Genomic DNA, 15,631 nt, shown 5'->3' on the forward strand with positions numbered 1-15,631 from the left:
TCTCTTCAACATGCCGCCTTGATAGAATCAAAGGGGGTTGTTTTTTTCAGAGGGAGACCTGACAAAATGTGTACGTTAGAATCCATATTTACCCATGCAAATGAGGGCACAGGAACGTGGGGGGAGACCTTCAAGGTGTGTGGATATGTGACATCTCCTGTTTTCTCACTCACACATGTACATGTGTTTGCACAAAACGCACAGAAATGTCGATATATAATATATACGTGTGTGTGTGTGTGTGTGTGTGTGTGTGTGTGTGTGTATATGTATGTATATGTATGTGTGTGTGTGTGTGTGTGTGAGTGTGTGTGTGTGTGTGTGTGTATATATATATATATATATATATATATATATATATATATATATATATATATATATATATATATATAAATATGACTACATAAACTCCATTACAACAGTCCTCCAGACTGCATATATATAGTCAGCTCTGCAAATACTGCTCCCCCAATCTGGACATTTGGGGTTCACACCATTTTAAACGTGCTCCTTCCGAGGCTGAAATGTGGGTTTGTTTTTTGTTTTTTTGTTGAAGGTGGATGCTTTGGAGGTTGGGGCGGGGTGGAGTCAGGGGGGCGATGGCGTGTCGTTAGCCTTGCATGGAGGCAGAGGGACCAGAGTTACAGCTTTTCATTAACCTGCAAACCACCTAGTTACATGGTTCATGGGCTGGTCTCAGCTCACTTGGAGGTAACAAAGGGTGTCGGGCAGCACTTTGGGCAGGGGCAGAGCGCTCAGGGCCCCATCTGACTCTGATCAGCCCGCTGGCCTCGCCGCTGCTCTCATTAGAGACCAGGAAGAAGTCCAGATTGTTCTTGATGTGAAGAATCGGTTATGCACCTTCACCCAACCCCCAAACACGCCCTTGGCCCCTCCCACAGGCTCAGGGACGGGTTTTCACGACCCCCGCCAGGATGGAGATACCTGAACTTCTGTGCACTTCTTCTGTCTGGTCTTCAGAATATTCTTTGTTTTACCACGTCTGTGTGTGTGTGTGTGTGTGTGTGTGTGTGTGTGTTTTTAACAGAAGTGTGAACTGTGCAGTCCTTAGGACCATGTCATCTACTGTTCTAAGTTCTTAAATTCTTCTATGAAAATTAAATTCTCAAATTTATTGTATGAAACTAGTGCATGAGTCTCACATACAAAGCAAATAGGATTACTTTCATTATTTTATGTGGCTATATGATTAGTTCTCATGTACACACTTAAATCACAGGTCAGATCATCTTATTTGAGTAATCATGGAAAGAACCAGGAAGGTATTCATTTTATTTATTTTTTTATTTTTTTATTTATTTTTTGAAAGGGTGGCAACTTACTGCTGCTTATTTGATCAGATCAATTAATTAATTTAGTGCATGCAAAAGGCAGTGAAATTCATTACCCATTTATAAAGTGGCTTGGTATCGGACCTTATGATTTGTCTCTGGGACGTCCATGCTGTATGCCCCCTGTGCCTCTGCACACAGCACGCTCCGTGCAGAAACACAGGGTGCCAGTCTGCCCACCAGTGGGGGACCAGAGAAACCTGGGGTTACCCTGAAACGACTCTGCCCTCATCTGATCCCAGCACAACTGAACAGCGCAGACGGGGGGGGGTGATTGAGGCCCATCCGATGTAATGCCAGATGACGTCTGAGGGGTGGAGGGATGAGCCTCCGATCCCCCCAACCGCTGTGTGAACCCCTGTGTCCTCCTGATGGAATCCCAATGCAGCTCCTCACACAGCAGGGCTCAAAGGTTTCTGGCCTGGAAGCTGATCTGGCCCAGTATAACAGCACGTCACTTACCCTATCCTACCCTGGCCTGTGCTCCGTGTGTGTGTATGCATGTCTGTAAAAATGCCCCTGGAGCTTGAGGCACAACGTTGTTCACTATAATATTTTAGACGATGGCAAACTGTCACGCAAACAATTTAAGAGACAGATGCGCATATAGGGGAAATGTCACTGTGATGTATGCTTGTGATTAACCAAAAAACTGCTGATCATTCATTGGCTGCCAGGCAAGAAGCCACGTCCCCGTGGCGCCTCTGCTGGTTGCCTGGCTTCCTGCTGACGCGCCTGCCATTGCACATTAGGAGCTGGTATTAAACAGGTTCGCCAGGAGGAGGTGTCCCAAACACCCAAACATGTTATACTGCAAAAACCTCGAACTGAAGCCAGAGGGTTCCCAGCGTGCTGAAATGAGCCATTTTAGAGAAGTAGTAAAGTGCCTGATGAAAACTCGTTTGTCTCCGGCATCTGTCGGAGGCCCGGCAGCCTAGGCAGTTGGCCCCGCGCGCTGCCTCTCGCTGGGCTGCACTCCTGCCGGGTGGTGGGGTAGGGGGAGGGAGAAGCGCGTAAAACAGGGCTGTAACGCAAGGCCTCTCAGGTTTCGGCCGTGTGAGCGCCGTCCTGCTGACCACAGGGTCTCTGCTATCGCTGGCCGTTTCCTCACTTCAAAGCGATTATGACCTTTCTGGGTCGAGCGAAGCTATCGCTAGCTCTGCCACGCTGACATTAGCGCTGCATGCATGTTTTGAGCCTGGAGTGGGGGGGGGGGGGGGGGGGGGTGTCTTTTTTTTTTTTTTTTTTTTTTTTTTTTTTTTTTTTCCTCACTGATGGCCTCTTAACTCAAGCCTAGACTTAAAACCCCGTTTCCAGTCACAATCTACCCCGGCACAGCAATTTAGTCCTAATCTAGGCTTAATCTGTGACTGGCCCTGCCTATTTTTAAAATGTGCTTAATTGTTAGCAAATCTTTTGAAATCATGACATGTCCACTGCGTGAGAGCACAAAACAGTGATGTAGCGTGAACTCATCCAGAGTTTGGCGAGCCGAAAGCCAAAACAGGAGCAGTTCACAGGACACCAGTGAGGTGGTGTGAAGCGTTCAACTTCATAAGAGGAGTGGAGCCCCTCGGTTCTTGCACCCTTCATCTGCTGCTCTCACCAGCCCGGTCGCAGCGGGTCCGATGGGCCTGCAGTGTCACTAAGAACCAAGCCGCTCTCGCCCTGGGCCGAGCGCCAGGAGCCTGCAGCATTACAAGTGCCGCGACTTTATCGCTTTCTCCATCTCTGCCCCGCCTCCCCTCCCCTCTGCCAAGGCTGCTCCGTGAGCGCTCTCGCCAGAGAGCAGAGAGCAAGGTCTACGCTGCACACACAATCCACGAAGAAGATGAAGGTTTTGTCAGTGATTTAACTGGGAACTAGGTCTGAGCATGTTTCCCTGCTGGCAGGCAGTGCTGTCGAATATCCATGAGCATCTGGGACTGTCCCCCGAGCCACAGCTTCGATCGAAAACCTGTGTTCGCCATGTTGGACCATTTAGGATACAAAGAGCTTTTAACCTTGCGTACGATAGCAATGGACTTCTGCCATCTTTATGATCACACTCATTAAAATTAACTGTTGGGCTGTAAAAACTAGATTTCCTTTTAATGCTGCCTTCTGGATTTCCTTATGTAGTGCAGATCGTGTTTGAGAAACTTGACTTCCACAGTCTGTTTCTCTCTTGCTGTGTGGAGTCCACTCGGCTAAGCGCTCATTTCATTGCTGCCCTTGATGATGGCCATGTCGGTCAGTGCCATGGGAGGTTTATGGAAAACCTGTCAAGCAACTTATGTAAAGTTCTGTTTTAAAATGACTGAACAAACCCCTGAGATTTAGCTGATGAAGAATTTATTGTAAGACCTTACTGAAGGAGTGTTTAAGCTATAGTGTCCCATCTGTTATTTGACCTGTCAGAAGTAAAGTTGCCAAAATATGACACTTGGCAAATGCACAGAAGGGTTAGCTGCTAGGCGCTTCATTCTCCATAGCCAGTTTTTTTTTTTATTATGACAGTTTCACTGTAATGATATTCTGCCTTCAACCCATTACAGTATTTTGCCATGGATAAAATATATCCCAGCAGACTTGCCATTTGTCAAATTTTCATTCTCATGTTAATAGTCGTTAGTCAAGTTATTTAATCTGACTGGGTGGAAGATTTGTAATATTCCCAACTACTCCAAATATTCCCCAGGATTCTCTTATTGTCGGTTCAGTATGCTACGCAAAAATCAGTTCACCCAATTCCTGCCTTTTGTGGCGTTAATACCCCAGTTTTTAACAAGGCAAATTTAAGAGACTTTTTTTTTTTTTAAGTTTAGCTGGCCCCTTTAAAGGCAAAGCCATCAAACCCAACCTTTTGATCAACCCAGTAACCTTCCACCTTTCTCTAAGGCCTGTTTTTAACACTGTCATTATTTGGGCCTCAGCCCATCAGCAAGTCCTCAAGCTCGGCACAGTGCCCCCGGTTGGAGTCGGAGCGGGCCCATTACCAGCAGGGTCTCGGGGGTACAAGGGCCTAGCACTTGGCCTGGACCTCCAACCCTGCACGTCTGTCTTTAAAAATCCAAAGCAAGCCTTCTCCCATCCCCTCGCTGCTATTTAGCCTCTGCTTCTGGGTGCCCAGGATCTCCACTTTTACAGAGACTTTGCGGTCAGGTATAGACCCTGGGGTTATTTGCCCCCTAACACTCATATCATTCACAGGAGCACCTAACTACCCTTCTTTTCCCCCTTCACCTGATGGTCCATGACACAGTAAAAACAGGCTACAGGGGATTAAGGATATCGTTGATGAACTCGGAGACATCATTACTTCTGAGGACATCATTTTCTGCAGCTGCAATACGTGGGATACCAAGAGCTCCATCTTTTTAATAAAGCCCAAGGGCTCGGCTTGGCTTGGCTGCTCTGTCTGCTGGCTTTACGACGGGACGGATTCCACAGCCAACTGTATCCACCAGATCCTCCTCCTCCTCCTCCATTTCTCACTCAAGTCTGCATCTGCCATACAGAAGATCCATATAAAGTCCATGCGAGCAGATGTGCCTGCTGTCACCTCTTGCATGGACCGAGTCTTTTCCAGGTTTGTCTCCGTGTGCTGGGGCAGCCTGATGGTGCTGGTGATACTTTATCAGAGGCCCTGGGGCATCCTCGGCCGCCGCGAGCTCTTCATGTCCTCCCCATTATCTCTCGCACCCTGGGCCGAGCCGTTTGGTCCGAGGCTTTTACGGCAGGGTAGGCAAGGGACACGAGGAAATGAGGCGACCCCAAGGTCAGGTGTGGAGTCAAGGGGCTGAGAGCGGACTTTGGCCCCAACACCCACCCCCTTCTCTGGGCCAATGTGGGTTCCAACAGTCAGGCTGCAAACCAAACACTGGGCAGTGGAAGAATATGGGAATCCTGCAATCCTTGACCCTGCACTCATGTGCCTTTAATTAAGGCCGATTTTAAATTTGTTTACAAGCTCCACTGGTCTTAAATCTTCCCGGTCTGTGCCCCAACCGCTTGGCACGCGCCTTTCCCAATGTCCCCCCAGACTTTGCCTTTCCAGTATCTCTCTTTTATGCTCTCCCTTTAATATGGTGTTGAACGTTCATTTATGACGCTACTTTAACTGTTTTTGAGGCATGTGTTACAAGCTATTTGGGAATCTACAAAATTGGATTCTGGGGTACACCCCTCTAAGATGTTAATCTGCTGGCTGTATGGAAGGCTGATCACCTCTGTAACCCCTCCTCCGATGGAACCGAGGCTCTTTATGGCCCCATCAGGCACCCGCCTGGACGAATAACTGCTGACCTCTTGACTTGGCAGTCAAAGCCATATGAGGGGACTCTTTGCTCCTCTTCTCCTGTGTAGAAACCCCCCCCCCCCCCCAAATGCCCTCTCTAAACTCCATTTCCCTCCTTTTTTTCGGTTTTCCTCTCACATAACGGAGGTGTAAGTTTGGTCATTTGGGGTCCAAATGCAGTTTGCTTTACACAGGGTTGCATCATGAAGGAGAGGGACTGGTCTTGCTTCAAAGCTCCTGAATGTATTAACTCTGTATTAGCTCTGAGCACCAAAGTGCAAACAAGATGTTTCAAAATGTGTATGATTCAGACAGCGGTTCCCTGCGCATCGGTATCATTAGCCAGAGGTGGTGAGGCAGTGAAGTCCTGCTCTCTTCCATGTTTAACGTTTACACACAGCTACCTGCCCTTTATTAGTCAGTTACTAGCTTGTTTGTAGCCACGAAAAGTCCCTAAACATGTTTTATAGTGTTCAGATTTACACATAACTCTAGAGCTGTTATGTGCAGGTTGCTTAGCATGTTAGTGGCAGACTTTTTAAGTCTGAAGCCTTGACACGGGGGTGAGTCAGGGCTTGAGATGGGTTAAGTTTGACTTCTCCGCTGTGCAAGAGCGGCCGGAACAGCCCACAGATGCTTTTAAAGATCAGGGCACAAAAGAAGGCCGGGAAAGAAAGGGTTCGCCTTTCAACAGATGACAGAATGTGCTAGAAAATGACCTGAAGTTAGATGCACTGAAGTTTCTAAGAACCAAATTTTCATTTTTGTTAATTTGCTCATTTTGTTCAGAATTGCAGCAAAGAATCTGTATTTAATAGTAAAGTGTTTTTACAGTAATTAATTATATTTATACAATTGATATTTATATATTGTGATGTATTTATTTATATATTATATTATATTATTTATATATAATGTTTAAGTTTTGTTATATTTATATATAATATTTAAGTTTTATGCAATTACATATTACATAGACATACCACACCATCTTTAGTCTCATATGACTTCAATTTTTCAATGATCAATTTTTCAGTGATCATTAACTGAGATTATTTCAAGTTTAATAACCACTTTTGGTAAACACAATTTGACATACACAGCGACACTGCAGTTACTGCCGAGATTTTACCCGCGGTTAAGCAGCCTGTCGCAACAGATGACCCAGCGCAGCCTAGGAAGACTTCAAAGGCATTTTCAAAATATAAACCTCCATTTCTGTAATTGACTTGCATAAATCAGATGACATGTAATGAATAAGACTGTTCAAGTTCTTTGCCCAAGGCCCAGTGTGTTGCATTCTGAAGTCTTGGTGCCAGCATTATTAATCAGTGTAGTTACAGGTAAAGAAAAACCTTTCTGTAAAATGTATCTCATCAGTGATCAGCTGTCAACATGTTCTGTTAGGTTCCAGATTCAACGGGGAGCCAGTGACCCAAACAGCTATAAAGGACTGGGAGACTGTTTCAGGACCATATTTCGCAATGAGAGGTAAGTTATGGAAGCCTGAGTTCATAGACACAAGATGTTTTGTCCGTGGGGTGCCGGCAACAAAACTTCCTCTTGTCGTGGTTTTAAAGGTTAGCTTCTCTAAACTAGCAAAGCTGGATCTGTGTGTGTGTGAGCGCCTCCACTCTCCTCCACCCACACCTGCGCTTCGGTTCATCTTTCAGCTGTTACCAGTATGTTTATTTCTATTTTTTCCATCACACGTGTAGAGTTTATGTTGTAGCACGACCTTGTTTTTTAACCTTTTCCCGTATGTATGTAATCCGATATATCTGGACGTTCCTGCTGTACTCGGAAGCAAACAGCACTGTGCAGTCCACGCATGTGCGCACGCGAGTGCGCCCCTGAGTCCAGGTAACCCATGCAGACCACTGGCACCTGCTGAGGGGAGATGTCTGGCTCATCTCCACGGGCGGGGGGGAAACGGCATGAATCCATCCCACCCGGTGTGGAATATACAACTTGGACTGTGATCTCAGGTCTGGAGAGCGAAGTCATTGGTTTATATTATGCATTTGGCGGTCACTTGCTCGCTCTGTGGCAGGCCTCTGTGACCAGATAAACCCTTTAGCTTATTTGTGACGGTTGCTTAAAAGACGAGACTGAAACGGGATCTTCTCATCTCCTTTTCTAATTTTTAATTCCTCGTCTTTTTTTCCTCATCTCATTTTCCATGTGTCCCTCCATCCCTCTGCGCTGCGGGTTAATGGGACTTTTTTTTTTTTTTTTTTTTTTCATTTTTTAAAAAAAATTATATTCCCTGTTCATCTCAACCATTCTGACTCTTACATTCCTCGCACACGCATACAGACACACAACCTCGAGGAATCTGTCAAATCCTGTTGACGGAGTGCAGAGCTAGGAGAAAGTGCTTGCCATTAAATCTGTTTACGGTGAGTTGACAGTTTTATAGTGGATCTAGAACTGATCTGTTGTACGGTGGGGGTGGGAGAGATTTGGGGGGGGGGGGGAGATTAGATGATGCAGCACCTCTCCAACGCTTGCGGGGATCGGCGGAAATCTGTCAACAGCTCGCAAAAGAAGTGCATGTCTCGCGCTCCCGCTCTGCTGAGCTGTCATCGGCTCCCTCCCCACGTACCTCCTCTGCCCACATCAACGCTGCCTTCCTCTCCACCAGTGACCGCCCCAGGCATGCGTGCGTCACCTAGAAGCCCGTACCGAGCGGGGCAGCCCCCAGGCTAAACCATTTAGTTAGAATTTACACAAATGGCGGTGGGAGCCAATGTTGTGCTGTTATTATTAAAAATAAACGCGCGCTAGCAGCGCGGGCCACCGCTGCACGGTGGAAACCTGAGCCCCTCTGAACCGAGATGGCAGTTAGCTGGGAGTGAGCGTTCCGTCTGTGAAGGGGATCAAAGCTTGCTGACGTGACGCCGCGGTTAACGTGGCTCGCGTACGAGCATGTATGAATCAGCGAAGATGGAAGTCTGCAACACAGATGACCTATACTCATAAGAACACATTTGTGAAGCCTCTGAAATGATGTGGAGTATGCAATGCTTCCTAAAGTGTATTGCTGCAACTTTATTTACAGTTGGTTTCATCTGTTAAGGAGAGTAATGGAAAATATAAACGATAATGCTCGCTTGAAAGAATAATTGCAGTAAGGTGAGTAAATTAATTCTGGTGCCATTGACCCGTCCTACCATCTATTTTTAAAAATCATCATTTTGGTTACCAGGGACTGACCCCAAGTGATTTCAGCAGACCTCAAAGGACAAGTAGTCCAAAAGACTGGTCACAGTTTCCATAGAGATTTCTAAACACAAGCCTCCATTAGTCCACAGGCAGGCAGTTTACAAACAGGGGAAATGTAGCCCTGTTGCTAGGAGCAGGCATTGCACAAAGATCGATGCAAGTGCATGCTGAAGAATCCTAAAACAAGCAATAAATAAATACATAAATAAAGGAAAGTCAAATAACCCCGGCATGAATGCTAAACACGAGTGCTGAAAGCCCGCGTTGTCAAAAAACACCGTGCCTGTCTCAATTTTGCTCAACCACCTGGATGTTCCGCAGCTCTGCTGGAACATGATCTGTGGACATATGAGACAGAATTTGAACATTTTGTCAAATGTGGAAATGTTTGGAGGAAACAGATCATAGCATGTCAGTGTCCTGATTCAAACTGTGCAGCACAGCAGTGGGGTGAGTGTAGTGTGGAGGGGTGGTGAGGCGCAGCACGGTGGAGGGGTGTGTAGTGGTGAAGTGCAGCACGGTGGAGGGGTGTGTGTAGTGGTGAAGTGCAGCACGGTGGAGGTGTGTGTAGTGGTGAAGTGCAGCACGGTGGAGGGGTGTGTAGTGGTGAAGTGCAGCACGGTGGAGGGGTGTGTAGTGGTGAGGTGCAGCACGGTGGAGGGGTGTGTGTAGTGGTGAAGTGCAGCACGGTGGAGGGGTGTGTGTAGTGGTGAGGTGCAGCACGGTGGAGGGGTGTGTGTAGTGGTGAGGCGCAGCACGGTGGAAGGGTGTGTAGTGGTGAGGTGCAGCACGGTGGAGGGGTGTGTAGTGGTGAGGTGCAGCACGGTGGAGGGGTGTGTGTAGTGGTGAGGTGCAGCACGGTGGAGGGGTGTGTAGTGGTGAGGTGCAGCACGGTGGAGGGGTGTGTAGTGGTGAGGTGCAGCACGGTGGAGGGGTGTGTGTAGTGGTGAGGTGCAGTACAGTGGAGGGGTGTGTAGTGAGGTGCAGCACGGTGGAGGGGTGTGTAGTGGTGAGGTGCAGTACAGTGGAGGGGTGTGTAGTGGTGAGGTGCAGCACGGTGGAGGGGTGTGTAGTGGTGAGGTGCAGCACGGTGGAGGGGTGTGTGTAGTGGTGAGGTGCAGTACAGTGGAGGGGTGTGTAGTGAGGTGCAGCACGGTGGAGGGGTGTGTGTAGTGGTGAGGTGCAGCACGGTGGAGGGGTGTGTAGTGGTGAGGTGCAGCACGGTGGAGGGGTGTGTAGTGGTGAGGTGCAGCACGGTGGAGGGGTGTGTGTAGTGGTGAGGTGCAGTACAGTGGAGGGGTGTGTAGTGAGGTGCAGCACGGTGGAGGGGTGTGTAGTGGTGAGGTGCAGTACAGTGGAGGGGTGTGTAGTGGTGAAGTGCAGCACGGTGGAAGGGTGTGTAGTGGTGAGGTGCAGCACGGTGGAGGGGTGTGTGTAGTGGTGAAGTGCAGCACGGTGGAGGGGTGTGTGTAGTGGTGAGGTGCAGCACGGTGGAGGGGTGTGTGTAGTGGTGAGGTGCAGCACGGTGGAGGGGTGTGTGTAGTGGTGAGGTGCAGCACGGTGGAGGGGTGTGTGTAGTGGTGAGGTGCAGCACGGTGGAGGGGTGTGTAGTGGTGAGGTGCAGCACGGTGGAGGGGTGTGTGTAGTGGTGAAGTGCAGCACGGTGGAGGGGTGTGTGTAGTGGTGAGGTGCAGCACGGTGGAGGGGTGTGTAGTGGTGAGGTGCAGCACGGTGGAGGGGTGTGTGTAGTGGTGAGGTGCAGCACGGTGGAGGGGTGTGTAGTGGTGAGGTGCAGCACGGTGGAGGGGTGTGTAGTGGTGAGGTGCAGTACAGTGGAGGGGTGTGTGTAGTGGTGAAGTGCAGCACGGTGGAGGGGTGTGTAGTGGTGAGGTGCAGCACGGTGGAGGGGTGTGTGTAGTGGTGAGGTGCAGCACGGTGGAGGGGTGTGTGTAGTGGTGAGGTGCAGCACGGTGGAGGGGTGTGTAGTGGTGAGGTGCAGCACGGTGGAGGGGTGTGTAGTGGTGAGGTGCAGTACAGTGGAGGGGTGTGTGTAGTGGTGAAGTGCAGCACGGTGGAGGGGTGTGTAGTGGTGAGGTGCAGCACGGTGGAGGGGTGTGTGTAGTGGTGAGGTGCAGCACGGTGGAGGGGTGTGTGTAGTGGTGAGGTGCAGCACGGTGGAGGGGTGTGTAGTGGTGAGGTGCAGCACGGTGGAGGGGTGTGTAGTGGTGAGGTGCAGCACGGTGGAGGGGTGTGTAGTGGTGAGGTGCAGCACGGTGGAGGGGTGTGTAGTGGTGAGGTGCAGCACGGTGGAGGGGGGTGTGTAGTGGTGAGGTGCAGCACGGTGGAGGGGTGTGTGTAGTGGTGAGGTGCAGCACGGTGGAGGGGTGTGTGTAGTGGTGAAGTGCAGCACGGTGGAGGGGTGTGTGTAGTGGTGAGGTGCAGCACGGTGGAGGGGTGTGTAGTGGTGAGGTGCAGCACGGTGGAGGGGTGTGTGTAGTGGTGAAGTGCAGCACGGTGGAGGGGTGTGTGTAGTGGTGAGGTGCAGCACGGTGGAGGGGTGTGTGTAGTGGTGAGGTGCAGCACGGTGGAGGGGTGTGTGTAGTGGTGAAGTGCAGCACGGTGGAGGGGTGTGTGTAGTGGTGAGGTGCAGCACGGTGGAGGGGTGTGTGTAGTGGTGAGGTGCAGCACGGTGGAGGGGTGTGTGTAGTGGTGAGGTGCAGCACGGTGGAGGGGTGTGTGTAGTGGTGAGGTGCAGCACGGTGGAGGGGTGTGTGTAGTGGTGAGGTGCAGCACGGTGGAGGGGTGTGTGTAGTGGTGAGGTGCAGCACGGTGGAGGGGTGTGTGTAGTGGTGAGGTGCAGCACGGTGGAGGGGTGTGTGTAGTGGTGAGGTGCAGCACGGTGGAGGGGTGTGTGTAGTGGTGAGGTGCAGCACGGTGGAGGGGTGTGTGTAGTGGTGAGGTGCAGCACGGTGGAGGGGTGTGTGTAGTGGTGAGGTGCAGCACGGTGGAGGGGTGTGTAGTGGTGAGGTGCAGCACGGTGGAGGGGTGTGTAGTGGTGAGGTGCAGCACGGTGGAGGGGTGTGTAGTGGTGAGGTGCAGCACGGTGGAGGGGTGTGTGTAGTGGTGAGGTGCAGCACGGTGGAGGGGTGTGTAGTGGTGAGGTGCAGTACAGTGGAGGGGTGTGTGTAGTGGTGAGGTGCAGCACGGTGGAGGGGTGTGTGTAGTGGTGAAGTGCAGCACGGTGGAGGGGTGTGTGTAGTGGTGAGGTGCAGCACGGTGGAGGGGTGTGTAGTGGTGAGGTGCAGCACGGTGGAGGGGTGTGTGTAGTGGTGAGGTGCAGCACGGTGGAGGGGTGTGTGTAGTGGTGAGGTGCAGCACGGTGGAGGGGTGTGTGTAGTGGTGAAGTGCAGCACGGTGGAGGGGTGTGTGTAGTGGTGAGGTGCAGCACGGTGGAGGGGTGTGTAGTGGTGAGGTGCAGTACAGTGGAGGGGTGTGTGTAGTGGTGAGGTGCAGCACGGTGGAGGGGTGTGTGTAGTGGTGAGGTGCAGCACGGTGGAGGGGTGTGTGTAGTGGTGAAGTGCAGCACGGTGGAGGGGTGTGTGTAGTGGTGAGGTGCAGCACGGTGGAGGGGTGTGTAGTGGTGAAGTGCAGCACGGTGGAGGGGTGTGTAGTGGTGAGGTGCAGCACGGTGGAGGGGTGTGTAGTGGTGAGGTGCAGCACGGTGGAGGGGTGTGTAGTGGTGAGGTGCAGCACGGTGGAGGGGTGTGTGTAGTGGTGAAGTGCAGCACGGTGGAGGGGTGTGTAGTGGTGAGGTGCAGCACGGTGGAGGGGTGTGTGTAGTGGTGAGGTGCAGCACGGTGGAGGGGTGTGTGTAGTGGTGAAGTGCAGCACGGTGGAGGGGTGTGTGTAGTGGTGAGGTGCAGCACGGTGGAGGGGTGTGTGTAGTGGTGAGGTGCAGCACGGTGGAGGGGTGTGTAGTGGTGAGGTGCAGCACGGTGGAGGGGTGTGTGTAGTGGTGAGGTGCAGCACGGTGGAGGGGTGTGTGTAGTGGTGAGGTGCAGCACGGTGGAGGGGTGTGTGTAGTGGTGAGGTGCAGCACGGTGGAGGGGTGTGTGTAGTGGTGAGGTGCAGCACGGTGGAGGGGTGTGTAGTGGTGAGGTGCAGCACGGTGGAGGGGTGTGTGTAGTGGTGAGGTGCAGTACAGTGGAGGGGTGTGTGTAGTGGTGAGGTGCAGCACGGTGGAGGGGTGTGTAGTGGTGAGGTGCAGCACGGTGGAGGGGTGTGTGTAGTGGTGAGGTGCAGCACGGTGGAGGGGTGTGTGTAGTGGTGAGGTGCAGCACGGTGGAGGGGTGTGTGTAGTGGTGAGGTGCAGCACGGTGGAGGGGTGTGTGTAGTGGTGAGGTGCAGCACGGTGGAGGGGTGTGTAGTGGTGAGGTGCAGCACGGTGGAGGGGTGTGTGTAGTGGTGAGGTGCAGCACGGTGGAGGGGTGTGTAGTGGTGAGGTGCAGCACGGTGGAGGGGTGTGTAGTGGTGAGGTGCAGCACGGTGGAGGGGTGTGTGTAGTGGTGAGGTGCAGCACGGTGGAGGGGTGTGTAGTGGTGAGGTGCAGCACGGTGGAGGGGTGTGTGTAGTGGTGAGGTGCAGCACGGTGGAGGGGTGTGTGTAGTGGTGAGGTGCAGCACGGTGGAGGGGTGTGTGTAGTGGTGAGGTGCAGCACGGTGGAGGGGTGTGTAGTGGTGAGGTGCAGCACGGTGGAGGGGTGTGTGTAGTGGTGAGGTGCAGCACGGTGGAGGGGTGTGTGTAGTGGTGAGGTGCAGCACGGTGGAGGGGTGTGTGTAGTGGTGAGGTGCAGCACGGTGGAGGGGTGTGTAGTGGTGAGGTGCAGCACGGTGGAGGGGTGTGTAGTGGTGAGGTGCAGCACGGTGGAGGGGTGTGTGTAGTGGTGAGGTGCAGCACGGTGGAGGGGTGTGTGTAGTGGTGAGGTGCAGCACGGTGGAGGGGTGTGTGTAGTGGTGAGGTGCAGCACGGTGGAGGGGTGTGTGTAGTGGTGAGGTGCAGCACGGTGGAGGGGTGTGTGTAGTGGTGAGGTGCAGCACGGTGGAGGGGTGTGTAGTGGTGAGGTGCAGCACGGTGGAGGGGTGTGTGTAGTGGTGAGGTGCAGCACGGTGGAGGGGTGTGTAGTGGTGAGGTGCAGCACGGTGGAGGGGTGTGTGTAGTGGTGAGGTGCAGCACGGTGGAAGGGTGTGTAGTGGTGAGGTGCAGCACGGTGGAGGGGTGTGTGTAGTGGTGAGGTGCAGCACGGTGGAGGGGTGTGTGTAGTGGTGAGGTGCAGCACGGTGGAGGGGTGTGTAGTGGTGAGGTGCAGCACGGTGGAGGGGTGTGTGTAGTGGTGAGGTGCAGCACGGTGGAAGGGTGTGTGTAGTGGTGAGGTGCAGCACGGTGGAGGGGTGTGTGTAGTGGTGAGGTGCAGTACAGTGGAGGGGTGTGTAGTGGTGAGGTGCAGCACGGTGGAGGGGTGTGTGTAGTGGTGAGGTGCAGCACGGTGGAGGGGTGTGTAGTGGTGAGGTGCAGCACGGTGGAGGGGTGTGTGTAGTGGTGAGGTGCAGCACGGTGGAAGGGTGTGTGTAGTGGTGAGGTGCAGCACGGTGGAGGGGTGTGTGTAGTGGTGAGGTGCAGTACAGTGGAGGGGTGTGTAGTGGTGAGGTGCAGCACGGTGGAGGGGTGTGTAGTGGTGAGGTGCAGCACGGTGGAGGGGTGTGTGTAGTGGTGAGGTGCAGCACGGTGGAGGGGTGTGTGTAGTGGTGAGGTGCAGCACGGTGGAGGGGTGTGTGTAGTGGTGAGGTGCAGCACGGTGGAGGGGTGTGTGTAGTGGTGAGGTGCAGCACGGTGGAGGGGTGTGTAGTGGTGAGGTGCAGCACGGTGGAGGGGTGTGTGTAGTGGTGAGGTGCAGCACGGTGGAGGGGTGTGTGTAGTGGTGAGGTGCAGCACGGTGGAGGGGTGTGTGTAGTGGTGAGGTGCAGCACGGTGGAGGGGTGTGTGTAGTGGTGAGGTGCAGCACGGTGGAGGGGTGTGTGTAGTGGTGAGGTGCAGCACGGTGGAGGGGTGTGTAGTGGTGAGGTGCAGCACGGTGGAGGGGTGTGTGTAGTGGTGAGGTGCAGCACGGTGGAGGGGTGTGTGTAGTGGTGAGGTGCAGCACGGTGGAGGGGTGTGTGTAGTGGTGAGGTGCAGCACGGTGGAGGGGTGTGTGTAGTGGTGAGGTGCAGCACGGTGGAGGGGTGTGTGTAGTGGTGAAGTGCAGCACGGTGGAGGGGTGTGTGTAGTGGTGAGGTGCAGCACGGTGGAGGGGTGTGTGTAGTGGTGAAGTGCAGCACGGTGGAGGGGTGTGTAGTGGTGAGGTGCAGCACGGTGGAGGGGTGTGTGTAGTGGTGAGGTGCAGCACGGTGGAGGGGTGTGTAGTGGTGAAGTGCAGCACGGTGGAGGGGTGTGTAGTGGTGAAGTGCAGCACGGTGGAGGGGTGTGTGTAGTGGTGAGGTGCAGCACGGTGGAGGGGTGTGTGTAGTGGTGAAGTGCAGCACGGTGGAGGGGTGTGTGTAGTGGTGAGGTGCAGCACGGTGGAGGGGTGTGTAGTGGTGAGGTGCAGCACGGTGGAGGGGTGTGTAGTGGTGAGGTGCAGCACGGTGGAGGGGTGTGTAGTGGTGAGGTGCAGCACGGTGGAGGGGTGTGTGTAGTGGTGAAGTGCAGCACGGTGGAGGGGTGTGTGTAGTGGTGAGGT

At 52.8% G+C, this 15,631-nt stretch overlaps 1 protein-coding gene across 4 annotated transcripts in view; it reads left to right on the forward strand.

The window, feature by feature from the left end:
* slc25a21 (solute carrier family 25 member 21) overlaps positions 1-15,631 on the forward strand; it is an 80,036-nt gene that overhangs the window by 49,779 nt on the left and 14,626 nt on the right. For all 4 annotated transcript variants that reach the window (XM_035532793.2, XM_081721276.1, XM_081721277.1 and 1 more), the window contains one exon: positions 7,039-7,122. In XM_035532793.2, coding sequence (XP_035388686.2) covers positions 7,039-7,122 — 84 coding nt within the window. The remainder of the gene's footprint in view (positions 1-7,038; positions 7,123-15,631) is intronic.

This window comes from Electrophorus electricus, chromosome 10 (assembly GCF_041902795.1).
Source record: "Electrophorus electricus isolate QZ-2024a chromosome 10, ASM4190279v1, whole genome shotgun sequence".
Classification (NCBI taxonomy): domain Eukaryota; kingdom Metazoa; phylum Chordata; class Actinopteri; order Gymnotiformes; family Gymnotidae; genus Electrophorus; species Electrophorus electricus.